Source organism: Mauremys mutica, chromosome 5, assembly GCF_020497125.1.
Source record: "Mauremys mutica isolate MM-2020 ecotype Southern chromosome 5, ASM2049712v1, whole genome shotgun sequence".
Classification (NCBI taxonomy): Eukaryota; Metazoa; Chordata; order Testudines; family Geoemydidae; genus Mauremys; species Mauremys mutica.
Window position 1 is genome coordinate 101,003,709 of NC_059076.1, and position 14,499 is coordinate 101,018,207.

Here is a 14,499-nt window from a genome sequence, read left to right on the forward strand (position 1 = left end):
TACTATTCAGGTAAGACATATATATATATATTGCATGTACAATTTTATATAAAATTATGTGTATATGTGAATAAACACACCTTTCTAAGGATATTCTCAGCTGCATATATAAATCACTGAGACCAGTCACGAACCTGCCTTCTATGCCAATGTTAGAGGAAGGAAAAGAGCAAAATATATTTTTTTAAACAGATAGGCCTTTTAAATCACACAGCTTCACCGGACACATTTTCCAACTGATTAATGAATACATATTACAGATTCTTAGATATTTTCTAGCTTTTAAGTGAAACTTAATATGCCACTTCCCACAGCTCACATTGGCCAGGAACAGTGAACCGCGGCCACTGGGAGCTACGGGTGGTTGTGCCTGTGGACAGTCAACATAAACAAACTGCCTCGCAGCCCGTCAGCGGATTACCCTGGTGGGTCGCATGTGGCCCGTAGGTTGCCCACCGCTGCTCTGAGTTCAGTATATACTTGGTGACTTCTCTGTGAGCCTAAGGTGCCATGAATAACTCAAAGAAGCATGCCCAGAGATGGAAAGATTTGTTGTTCAACATCATATTAAATGTATTTAAAATATTATGATGGGGTCACCAGATGATGCTGTTACAGTCCTACATGTTCCTAGAATGTGAGCAAGTTTTTAGTCTTAGAAGAAATGTTCTATTATTGTTAGTTTTGTTATGTAGTAGTCCTTTAACAGATGTTGTGGCAGACAGAAGAGAGTAAATTCTCGGCTTTATTCTCTGGATTTGGAGGCAATTCTTGAGACACCAGCTTCTTGATAAGTAAGCATTGGTGTGCAAGCTGACATTGGTGAAAGAGGAGGTTGCCTTCACGCAGTTTGTGATGGCCTTTGTTCCAGACTGGTATAGGTGTGTAAATAAAGCAAATTACACTTAGAGTACATGCAGACTCCCTCTTTCTTATTCCTCTTCCATTGGGAAGCCAAGCTGCAAGGCTACAGAATTCTGCAAGTGATTTCCAGAGGGGGACACTGGTTTAAGAAATGAGACAATGGTGTTGGAAGAAGGGCCAACATTATTAAGTAACTGCTGAAATAAAAGATCATTTGTAATTCCACAAGGTCTTGTCTCTGCTTACACAAGCATATCTGAATTTATTTAAGCCTTGCACATGTGGGTGTTTTTCCTCAAACGACTAAGAATGTCTTCCAAAAATCATGTTATGACAGTTTGTTTAAGCACAGCCTTGTCCCCACACCCACAGCCCACGTGGTGATGGTAGCATGAGTCAAACTTTGATTTCACACAAACAAGAAAACACAAAATTAAAGCTTCATATTACGTTTCATCCATGTCTGTGTACGGCAATAGTCTGAGAACAATACATGAACTTTGATTTAAAGGGAGAACTCTGATATTTCTTTAATTCCCATACAAAAGACATTGACTTGGGTTAAGATAGCTAGATTGTACAACCCACCAATGCTTATTGTAAGACGTCAATAGCTTTTATGTATTTTACATACAACCCCTCCCCCCTCCAATATTTAGATAGCAAATTCAAGAGTTAGAAAATGCCAGATTTATGGTTGCTTTTGCCACCTTCATTCAGTCTCCTTGTATGTACATCACATGCACTGAATAAGGCAAGGGTCCTGTGGAAAGATAGTATGTTATTATATAAATATAATAATGCATGTTCAGAAGGGGAGCAAATTAAGGTTGCACAGGAAACTCAAAATTTGACTTTCCTAACTTTCAGGTGCTTGATTTTGCAACTAAAAGAATGTTAGTTTAATGCAATATTTTGTATATGATATCCTAGGTTTTTTTGAAAGGACAAAGTTAAAAACTATTCTGTACAAATGACCTCCCTATCATGCATCAATAGTAGGATCTGAACCATGAGCCTTCAGCACTACAGCAGGACTAAAAACACTACATGACAGTAGGAGAAGGCTGATATGCCAGAGTGGAGGAAGGGCTGCTGGTGCCCGATGCTGGGTCCAGGGGGTGATCAAGGGGAGTCCAACCCAGCTCATTCTCTCTGGTCCACCCTAAGCTACTAGATCCAGGGGTTTATTGCTTGGCTTGCTCTCCCACCACTCCTGGGAGGCGGGGGACTCCTGTCCCATATGATGCTTCTGGTGGGGATGCTTCATGTGCCAGGCTGTCAAGGATGGAGGGATTATTGGGGGAAGCCCAGCCCAGCTCTCCCCCAACTACTGCTATAACTGTTCTGGCATTCCCAGCACAGTGTCTGCTGCTTTGGCAGAAGCATGGGCCAGGCTCTCTAGAATGTTCAGTGGCTGTGGTGGCTGCCAGAATTTTCCTGAGGAAATGGTGATTTTTAACACTACAACTGAGGTAGATCTGAATGGAGTTACATGGGACAAAAAAAGCATTTCTGCAACCCGAGGGGTTTCTCTCTAGCAAATACCACCAGGAGGTGTTGCTCCTTCTCTAAGAAAAGGTCACAAAAATTCACCCCAGCCCCAGTGTAATATTTTTCCAGGTTACCACAGTTTAATACCTGTTTAAATGTGGGCCCGGTTCTGCGAGACTATTACAGGAAGAACTATTATTGACTGCACTAGAAGCTCCATTTCTAGTGGTTTGTAGGATGGTCCCTATATTACTTTAGGAACACATTATACAAATATAGAAGATCTATGTAGTTCACATGTACATAGCATGCATACTAACCATTACACTGCTGAAAACAAAGTTGAGGCTGAAAGTTAGAGGAGGAAAAAACTAAGTACAAAACCCAATTCATTTATAATCTGCAACCCTTATTTATGATATTTTACTAAATGTTTCAAAGCACAGTAGCTTTCTCCTCAAAGAACCTATATTTTGTAGCTCGCATATATGGAACCCAATGTACAGCAAGGCCGTATGTTTCATTATTCAACTGAAGATAGATACTTTAGGACTAATTACTTACTCTTGCAACATTATTTGCTGAGGAGACAAGGAGGTCATCATTGGAGGAGACATTTGTTCAGGATAGAACTCGGTCCTTGGCGATTCAATTCCTGGTTCTACTTTGATTGTTTTCTTTAATGTGGGCTTCTCATAAGATTCAATTACAGGCACTAGAGGGGGAAAAAATAAAATATATAGAGTGTTATGTGAGTTAAAGGAAAGACAAAATCTGTACAAAACCGCCCAAACTAACAACATGATATCTCGCATCAAGACTCGTATTAGAATACAAGACTTTTCAATTTTCAGTCTACCTCGTGAGGAATTAGAATACAACACAAGTCTATTCTTATGTATACCAGTTCAAATCTAGATCACTTCTATTTATATCAACAGATTTATATGGGTATCAATGAGAGCAGAATTTGATCCAGTAAGACTAGGGAAAAATATTCACACAGTAAAGTCTAGGCATTGTATGTTTTAGAAGAAGACAAAAGAATATTTGTCTCCCTTTTTCATTTCCCTTCAAAATATTTTGATTTATTCCAAAAAACTCATGGATACACAGTTATTTTTCCAGATCTGACTAGCAAAAAAGGAGTAGTGACCCGAATTGCTTTGCTGGAAGAAAATGTGTCATGCCCCTCTCTTCCCCCCAGCAACTGAGCAAAACAAAAAAACCCCAAACCACACCACACCAAAGCAAACTAAAAAGACAAAACAACTCCTCCCCCTATAGCCAGCTGAATGGAGTGGAGGAACACCTCCCCACCCCCACCCCCCAAAAACAATCCCAAACCACTGAATGGCACAGCAGTACAGCAAGCCCCCAGAAGTTGGCACCCAGGGCAACTGCGTTGCATAAAAGAGCACCAGTCCCGCATAAAAGAGAAACATAGCACAACAGCACCCACCTGGCATGCTACTTGGATTTTCCAACTCTTCTGGAAGAACAGTAGACACCATTATAGGTTGCTGGAGATGTGGAGCATACATAAAAGGAACAGGCTGGACCACAAGTGGCTGTATAATTGGAAGTATTCCAGGGCTCCTAAGTCCAGGGCGTGAAAGAGCAGCCATTACTGGAGGGATTGTTAATGGCATGGAAAAAGGTTGAACTCCTGGGGGAGGTGGTGGGGTGAATTTTTTCATAGGTGGGCTGGGTGAGGACAAAGTTAATCCAGGTGAGGCTCTTCTATGTATAGTCTGAAATTTCAGAGGAGAAGGAGAACTTCCAGCTGAATGTGGTGAGCTTCGTTTATTCACTGTAAGGTCAACTGGCTCCATTTGGATTCCATTAGATAGTCCTTCTGGGGGTTGATAGAATTTATTGTGCAACATATTTGGGGTAGGATAAATGACACTGTATTTGTTTGGCTTCATTTGGTCCATGTAATTGGACTGGTATGACTGTGAGAGGGGGAAAAAAAAAAGGATGAGAATTGATACAGAAGCCGTAACATAGGGGGAAAAAATAAAAATCTAGCGCTAAGTTACTAATGGCTGATCAAGTGAAGGAAAATAAAAAAGCTGCAGACATGGCATTTTCATGTAATCCTTTCTCTGAGAGAATGTACAAGATTTCTCACAAGGGAAATGATTCAATTTCTGATTCACTAATCAGTTGGGAAGCAGTACACAATACATGATGAAACAGGGAATAAAACCAGACAACTCAAGAGTTATTCAAGTGCTTTACAAACATTTATTAAGCTTCATATCCATCCTGTATGATAGGTACATTAGGTACTATCCCCATTTAGAGATGGATAAACTCAGGCACTATGGAGACTAAGCAAGACAGTGGTGAAGCTGGAAATAGAACCTCAGGCATCCTAAATCCCCCCGATTGTTCTAATAACTAGAAAACACTGCACCTCAATCTTCACTAAAACAGAAATCTATTCTACACACAAACCAAAATGTATGCAACTATGCTCCGCAAACAGTATCAGAAACAGTAAATATGAAAAAGCAAAGAGGGAAATGAGTACATCCTAACCGTTTTTTCAGTGTTTTTTCTTGGTGAGGGGTTGGGGAGAATGCAGCTAACTTGCTGTTTTAAACTTGGAAAACAGCTATCCAGAAGAGGGGGCAAAGGGTCTGATTATCTGAGGTGCTGAATGAGTATTTCCCGTAAGTCAAGGGGAGCAAGTTGATGATGCTCTTTCAAGATTAGGCCCATAACTGACCCTTTCATACCTAAGCAATAACATTTTCCAGTAAAACACTGAGAATCACCATAGGACTGCATAATATGTATCACCTCTGAGATACTCTACTGAACAGTTTCTCATATTAAAAATGTGTAAAACCATGTTATTTTTAATGAAGGTAACTAGTTATATGAACTGATGAGATGTGCCAAAATATGAACTATACAAAGTGTAGACTATCCATTCTACTAATTTTTTATATCAGCAGTTTTATTAACTGAGTTTCCACTTGTGGTTCTTGGACAAGTCAATCCTTGCTCTGTAGCTATGCTGTTTCCTGACAGTAATAAAACACAGTTTAGATTTTTTGGCAGCACATTGGACCAGAAAGGGGACGTGGGGCAAATTTTTAAAAATGGTAAGGATAGAGATAATTTATGAGCATAAAGTTAATGGATTCTAGTATACAATCACTCCCATGATATTTTTAAATGCATTTTGTTAGGACTAAAAATTCTAGCTAGATCTTGCCTTGCTCTTACATCTGTATTCTTCTTCTCCTCCCAGGTATATTTTAACTGCTATTCATTTGAAGCTTAGCCAAAAATGTTATTGTAAAATGTTTTGGAGTTATTGCCTTTGTTCTGATTATTGCAGGAAACAATTCTATGACACTTCAGAAAATGGGAAGTTCTTCTGTAGCATTGATATGATTGTAGGTATATACAGCAACAAAGCTGAGTAGTTTATTCTGTACTCCATGCATACAAATAACTAGCATTAATTAAAAAAAAGTTACATACACATAGGGAAATTAAAAGAGAACTGCCACCTATGTGGTTGGTAATAACATTTTTCATTTCTAGAATTTACTTAAAATTATATAAATGGATCAAATGTAAGAATCTTTGTAGCAATTATATTCAGTTGATCTTAAAGGATTATTTTTCATATAAAACAGAACTTATGCTTATACCTATAGTAAATTAATAATTTAGCTATCATATCAGTATTTGTTTTTGATAATGAAGTTCACAGGAATTCATGTTTTAGATCTTTTAACTATTTTAGCATGTGTGCGTCTCAGAGCAAGATATACACAGAACTCACAAGCACTCTTGAATAAGGAAATAATTATATTTATTAGAATTCTGAGTGATCAAGGCTACAGACTACTGAAGGAGTTTAATATTTAACACTATTTAGCATCTACTGAATCTGATTAAGGCATGGATGTAGGCAGAAATTCAAACACTTAATACACAAGTTGTATTATGTGCTTGTGTTAAAACGTATGTTATTGGCCTACAGTACAAAGTCCACTTGACTTCATTATGCTGTAGAAACATTCAGTGGTACAACTAGGCAACAGTGGAACTCTGGAAGAATTATCACAACATCACTGTGTGTACATTAATTTTCTGAACTGCATTCCAGTATCAGTGAACAATAGTAGAATTCCTAGACCATTTTTCATCCAAGTAAAGTAATCTTATATTCAGACAATATAAGGTCCTGAATCTACAGACATTTGTGTATCTGCCTGCCTTCATGCACAAGAGTAGGCCCATTGTGTCACAGTCTACGAAAGTTTCTGCAGAACCGGGGCCTAACCAGTCTTTCTGTTTTTAAAACCATACTGTATTGAGAAGGTCTAGGAGGACTGTAACAGAGTAATGGAAAGGCAAAATGAAGAAAGACTATCCAATTAAAATCTTAGTTTAGAGAAGAGAATTTTTTCAGTAAAGTAGGAATCTGCAGAAGAATGAAACACCTTTGGGCTATAACATAGTTCATTAAAACATTTTTCTTTCTTTCAAGACTCCAAGTCAAAAGAAACTCACATTGGAAAAATGCCAATCTATTAAAACAGTAGTGCAGAAAAATACTGTAATGAGACTGAGCTATTTGGGGAACTTCTTAATATTAGTTTAGAAAAGTTAGAGATTAAATTCAAAGTAACAAAGACTTCAAAAATTAGGATGCTGACAATTATATTTTTAAAACAGTTGATTTTTTGGGATTCAAACCTGCTCCCGACCTCTTGAATTGCTTTGAATGAAAGGTTTTCATTGTTGTAACTAAACTGGCACAGATTTGACTTAAGTCAGCTATTCTTTTGTGCCAGTCTGGAGGGGTTGTTTCATTTTTCTAAGCTTTCCTTCACTCTGAGATTTTACTTGCCATGTTCCTATTTGAACTGCAGATAATGTTAGCAATAGGAAAAAAGTAGGAGACAAAGTTTTTCTTTACAAAACTAAGTAGGAAAAAATTCTGTAATCTTAAAAGCAAAAGAAGAAATGCTAGGTATAGAAAACCTTAAAAGTCAATAAAGGTATAAAGAAAACAGAAAAAAGTACAACAAACTTCTCAGTTCAGATTATACATATAAAAATCATCCAAAACATAGTCAACGATTTTCTACATTATATTAGGCACATAAAAAACTGAAACAAAAGTGCAGGCTATGACATTATAGATCAATGTAAAGTAAGAGTATTCTGTCAATCAAACAGACACAAATAGTATAGACAATACAACCCACTTATATTGCAACTCATATAGTGCTCTAGTGACGCTGCACTTCAAGTGAAAGGAAAGTCACTTTCAGCTGAATCTCACTCCTCTTATAGTGAAGCTTCATCTGTCTTCTAGAAGAGTGAAACTTAGTGAGAAGTGTAAGGTTATGCATTTAGGGATGACTAACAAGAACTTTAGTTATAAGCTGGGGACGCACCAGTTGGAAGTAACGGAGGAGGAGAAGGACCTAGGAGTCCTGGTTGATCGTAGGATGACTATGAGTAGGCAATGTGATGTGGCCGTTAAAAAAGCTAATGCGGTCTTGGGATGCATTAGGCGAGGTATTTCTAGTAGAGATAAGGAGGTGCTAGTCCCGTTATATAAGGCGTTGGTGAGACCTCATTTGGAGTATTGTGTGCAGTTTTGGTCTCCCATGTTTAAGAAGGATGAACTCAAACTGGAACGGGTACAAAGAAGGGCCACTAGAATGATCCGAGGAATGGAAGGCCTGTCGTATGAAAGGAGACTTGAGGAGCTCGGTTTGTTTTCCTTAACCAAAAGAAGGATAAGAGGAGATATGATTGCACTCTTTAAATATATCAGAGGGATAAATACCAGGGAAGGAGAGGAATTATTTCAGCTCAGTGCTAATGTGGACACGAGGACAAACGGATACAAATTGTCAGTCAGGAAATTTAGGCTTGAAATTAGACGAAGGTTTCTAACCATCAGAGGAGTGCAATTCTGGAACAGCCTACCGAGGGAAACAGTGGGGGCGAAGGACCTCCATGACTTTAAGATTAAGCTGGATAAGTTTATGGAGGAGATGGTATGATAGGATAACGGGCTTAGTCAATAGGTCAATTAAGTGCCACACTGGTAATTAGTACAATGGGTCAATGATAGGATATTGTTAGCCTTTTTCCAGAGGGTATAGCTGGAGAGTCTTGCCCGCATGCTTGGGGTTCAGCTGACCGCCATATTCTGTAATCTTAAAAGCAAAAGAAGAAATGCTCGGGAAGGAATTTTCCTCCAGGGTAGATTGGCAGTGGCCCTGGAGGTTTTTCGCCTTCCTCTGAAGCATGGGGCAGGGGTCGCTTGCTTAAGGAGTGGGTGGATCGGCTTATGTGGCCTGCATCTTGCAGGAGGTCAGACTAGATGATCATAATGGTCCCTTCTGATCTTGGATTCTATGATTCTATGATTCATTATGAATTAATTTTAATCCCGCTGGAATGCAACAATTACCATGATCAGATTGATAAGAATTGATACTTTTCAAAAAGATTGTCACTGCCCCCTACTTCTCCAAGCTGGCCTGGAAAAGCTGGCCATCACGTAGCGGGAGCAGTAAAGAAGAATCTCTTACTACAAGAACTCCCAACAGTAACCAAGAGAAGTGGTTTGTGATCTTGCTCCCCACTAGGAGTAACTACTTGGCCTTCCAGAGCATCCAGTCACAACAGCCAGTGGCCCTGAAGCCTGCAGTTTCAGGGAGTGAAGAGAGGTCTCCCATAAGAGATCTTTTTCTACTGGTAGATCCCATTCTGCTATGTAGGAACTCCGCTAACAGTGATGGTTTGTGTGAAAGATGTACCTAAAGATGGCTCCAAATCAGCAAACAACTTAATCACGTGAGCCTTCCACTGAAGCCAATGGCACTACTAACGTGCTTGAAGTTAAGCATGGGATTAAGATCTGTACTGAGCTGAAGGCTGTTAAAGAATCCCACCGTTGTTCTGTGACTGCAGAGGTGGTAATAGACCACTATACCTTGATTGGTCCCTTACACTATCTGCTAACTACTTATGCTAAACAATGTGTTCTACCTTGCATTTAGCTGTGATGCTGGGAGTACCTTTCTTAGACCTGAAGAAGAGCTCTGTGTGGCTGAAATCCTGTCTCTCTCACCAACAGAAGTTGGTTCAACAAAATACATTACCTCACCCATCTTGTCTCTCTAATATCCTGGGACCGACATGGCTACAACAATACTGCATACCCATCAAACACATACCCCTTAACTTTACAGTGACAATATACAAATGTTTTGTTTTGTAATGCTAAAACAAATGCTCCTGCCGATGTAAAAGGAACATTTTACAAGTAAGAGAGTAATGCAAAATACCTTAGAATATAATTAACCCCAATTTAGAGTCAATTGTAGATTGCCGAAATACTACAGGATACTATATCACTGCAGAAGATTATAATAAAGGTGCAGGACTGTATTTGAGCATATATTCCTAAACAGTTTCTTATCTAGGTACTTACATGGCCCACATCACTGTTCTACCTCTTTGGACCAACCAAAACTTTCTCTCCTTAGTGTCTGTCCTGCTTAAGGACAGCAGCATTTGATCTATGGGAGGACAGCTCAGTGGTTTGAGCATTGGCCTGTTAAATCCAGGGTTGTGAGTTCAATCCTTGAAGGGGCCACTTAAGGATCTTGGGCAAAAATCAGTACTTGGTCCTGCTAGTGAAGGCAGGGGACTAGACTCCATGACCTTTCAGGGTCACTTCCAGCTCTCTGAGATGGGTGTACTTCCATATATAGGTATTCTCTCTATGAAGAACAAATGCAGGTAACCTGTAAGGTTTACTTTTTTGGCTGCAGCTATTTGAAGGTAGTCAGGTAATTCATCTAATTGCAATTCAAATATGTCACTCATTCAAAAAAAAAAAAAAAAAAAAGAAGCATTACTACACTTCTCCACTTGACAATCTGGCAAGATTAAGGGGTGACCAAGTGTGCCATATGCACACCTATTCCCACCCACAATTGGCTGCTCCCATAAAGAGACATTCTGAAGGACTACTCTAAATATTAATTACTACATTCCATAGAAAAATTTTGTAGTGAAACAACTTGACTACTTGACAGGCTTAGTTGTCCAGCTGAAGCCACATGAGAAGGGTGACCAGGATTTAACCTGAAATACTATATAATTTCCCCCAAAGCATTTTTATTATTCATGCTTAAGATGAGATTTATTCACAAGTGCACTAGTTACAAAATACCTCAAGGCATCATGTAGCTAAGGCACTTGATCTTAAAAAGTTGCAAACCAAATAGTTTTGGAGACTGCTTTGGGACACACAGGTTGTTCACTTCAATTCCAAAAGAAAGTAGGCACCACAGGAAAAAAAAGCAACTTTGGCAAGTAAATTGTCTCTGTGTTTGCCCAAGCATTTAACAAATGCTTGTAACAAATATTCACTTTATTTTAGGTGGAACTGAGATAACACTGTAACTAGATCTATTATATACCATCATTTAAATGTTTTCTTCATTTAATAAAAATGTGCACAATAATTCAATGCCACAGAGTGTATGGGCCAATAGTAGGATGACAAAATACTTTGGGTGTGTGCTTTAACCATCTGAGAAGTGTAGCTAATCCTTTAAACCACATACCTTGAAAAAAGCTTTGGTGTTAAAACTTTGTAATTTGTTTCCTTCCCCCACCCCAAACTTGTTAATGTCATAAGCAAGTGGTGTTTTTTAACAAATTTTGCATATACAATACATGGTGCATTCTGACATATTTTAATCTGGTTTTGCTATTAAAATAACTAATGATTTTTAATAGTTTAATTTTGTTTGATATCAAAGCAGCAGACACAATATGTTTAAGGCCTGATTTTAAAGGCTCTGAGCACTGTCAGCTCCCAGTGAAGTTAATGGAATGCTCATCTCCTCTGAGAATATGGACAATAGCTCTTCCACTATCAATCCCATGGGAGATGATTAAGAAAGTTAGCTTGCTTAGGCCTGGTCTACACTTAAAAATTAGATCAACCTAGCTACAGGGCTAGGTCCTGAGTGCAGTAGTTAAACTTGACCTAACCTCTGTTGTAGATGTGGCCAGGTCAATGGAAGAATTCTTCCATCAACTTAGCTACTGTCTCTTGGAGAGGTGGATTAACTACATAGATGGAAAACCCTCTTCTGTTGATGTAGGAAGCATCTACGCTATAGTGACACTGCTGGAGGATAGACATCCCCTTAGTAGCTATGCTACTTTTCTTGCCATGCTCTCTTCACACTGAGATCCCCTTTCTCTTTAAAGGGGGCTACAGGCCAGCTGTCTGCTAAGGCCATATCTACACTTCAGCATAGTTATGGAACTGTAGCTATGCTGCTGTAGCCCTGCAGTGTAGACATAGACTACAGAGATGGAAGGGGTTTTTCCATCACTGAGCAATGGTAGCATTATTCCATCAACCTAGCTATGTCGAGACTGGAGGCTGGGTTAGCATAGCGATAGTACTCAGGGGTATGGATTTTTCACATCCCCAAGCACAGCGGCTATGTTGACCTATGTTTTAAGTGTAGGCCAGGCTTAAGTAGTTTCTGACGGCCTAGCTCCAAGGGAGCTGCACTACTAGGGACAGCTGGGAAGACCAGCATCTCAAGGGTTTGGGGGACTAAACGGCCAGTTTGCCCGTAGACGTAGACTCAAAACCTCCTACTCTCCTGAGGAAGAACCGAGAAATCTCTGAGGGGAACTTCATAGAATTTTCTTTCCTCCTTTGTACTTCTTATGAGAGAACCTACAATCAGGCCCAACATTATTTCCTTTTCCTAGCTACACTCATTTAATGCAGTAAGTAAAAGGACAACATGAATATTTAATAAAAGGGAATAGCCCTGTGATGGCTGGCCAGAGTGGTGGCAGAAAGTAATCTGCAAGACAGTGTTGAAGTCCCAGCACAGGGAAAGTACAATTTATCTTCAAATAGTACATGGAAGCACAATATCCCACTCCTGGGCTGGATTACTTAACTAAAGAAACACTCAAAGGGTATGTCTACACTAGAAATGTATGTGGACCTATTAGATCGACCTGTAGCCACTGTGGTGCATGTCCACATTATCCTCATTGGCTCGGTGGTGCATGTCCTCATCAGGAGCACCTCCCACCAATCTAAGAAGGGCAGTGTGGGGAGCGGAGAGCCCAGTCTCCCCTTTTCTCCCACCACCACCCCCACACTGGTAACCAGGCAGCCGTGTCAATGTCATGGCTCATGCCGCCAAGGCTTCTCCCCCTGGCACCCAGCCTGGAGTGGGGTCCATTCTTCCCCTGGAAGTGGGTGGCAGATGGGCTCTATCTGCCTGGCATGGACACAGTATCTACACAGACACTATCTCACCCTAACAACACCGACATAAAGCCTAACGCCTCTTGTGGAGGTGGAGTTATTATGTTGGTGTAATATGGCATTTGCATCGGTGGGAGGAAGGGCTGTAGTGTTGACACCGACATAATTAGGGCGACATAAGCTGCTTTATATTGACCTAACTGTGTAGTGTAGACCAGCCCATAGTATTTGTCGGCTGACTAAATCCCTATTTTTCATTGCTAGAACAGGCATTTCCCTGCCTCTGCTCAGAAGACTGCAATGTAAACAACACAGCAAAAAAGTAAATTGTAGTTCTAAAATTCAAGTAGTTTAAATAATCTAAAGGTATTTTAGCAACGAACATAGACAAATGTATTTAAAATCGGATTTAAATTGATAGTGCCCCTTTTACATTTTTTAATTGGTAAAGGCAGCAAACTTGTCACTGTAAGCTGCTTTCTACCAAATATTACAAACAACAATATCCATGACAACTCTGTTTCTAGGGCCTCAAACTGACCCTTAAGTCTTGTATAACCACTGTTGGCAGGAACAGCAACAGCCAAAACAGAGATGATCTAATTTTATAAGTTTTTCATTACCAGCTTTCTGTCCAAATTTTTCCCTTTGCAACTATTTTCCAAATACACGGAAGCAGAGAGACCTATGGCACCAGACTTACCCTAGAACAGCCTAGGGCCCAGATGTCCCTGCAAGGTGTTTATTCTTTTTCCCTCCCTCCCTCCCTCTGCATAGCTCTCATGGTAAATCTCAAATATCACCATGAAAAGTAAACATGGGGTTGGCATCCTGACCAGTGTAAGCAACACTAATGGCACTGTCTCCAGAAAGAGAAAATAATGCTACTAATGTGCAAATTTAGCTATTGCTGTTACACAGGTATTCCGTTTCACAGCAGTTCTCCGAGGAGGCCAGGTCCTGTGAAGTTCACAGGAGTTCTGCTATTGATTTCATGGACAGCAGAAGCAATCCCTAAATGGCAATCAGGGTGATAACATGTTTGAAACTTACCACTGAAATAGGTTCCATGGCTTCTTGTTTGATAGGGACTGGGTCAAACATTAGCATCTTTTCAGTGAAATCTTCTGATGCCTGTGTCGTCCTGGACTACAGGGAGGGGGAAAAAACAAGTTAAGTTGTAGGAATGGCTAGAATCAAGTTTCTGAAATTTTTTTAAACTCATTATTCCATAATATTAAATTTATTTGATTTAATTCTTCCAAATCTAGAGATAAGCTTTATGTTTTCAAATATTCTATTATAATAAAACTGTTTGGTGGTAGGGTATAAAAGTTACTTTGTAATTTCAGTAAAACCCTATGATCAGCATATATTTAGGCATAGTCCAGTGGATGATTGGTCAAAAAGTACCAAACAGGCATTCCATATACTTTTTTTCTATACAAATAACCTTAATGAATTTATAATGAATGGAAATTTGTCATTAATTCCACAATGCATAAGCTATGAAAAATCCAACTGTATATAATAGGTCTTCTCATCAAGTATTGGACCATGCTTTTTAAAATTCCTTAAAATGTTCCAGTATTATCATTTGCACAGTACCTTCCTAAGGAACCCAATCCAATTGCCATGAAAAAGCATCCATTGACTTCAACGGAAGCTAGGTTGGGCTCTTAAAGTGCAGATCAGCACACCTACAGCATGGAGTTACTAGCTGTAATTAGCTGCAAGTAGCTGAAGACAGTATGTCCCACCTCAGATCATACACTTTTTCTATCATTCCAAGTTGAGATTAATTTAGGGTT

The 14,499-nt window shown here is 39.5% G+C and overlaps 1 protein-coding gene across 1 annotated transcript in view; it reads right to left on the minus strand.

Annotated features, from left to right (window-relative positions):
* The window catches only part of KLF3 (Kruppel like factor 3), a 31,008-nt gene that overhangs the window by 3,897 nt on the left and 12,612 nt on the right, over positions 1 to 14,499 (minus strand). Inside the window, exons 3-5 of the mRNA XM_045019739.1 lie at positions 13,742 to 13,837; positions 3,821 to 4,316; positions 2,923 to 3,073 (exon numbers count right to left, since the gene is read on the minus strand). Coding sequence (XP_044875674.1) covers positions 2,923 to 3,073; positions 3,821 to 4,316; positions 13,742 to 13,798 — 704 coding nt within the window. The 5' untranslated portion in view covers positions 13,799 to 13,837. The remainder of the gene's footprint in view (positions 1 to 2,922; positions 3,074 to 3,820; positions 4,317 to 13,741; positions 13,838 to 14,499) is intronic.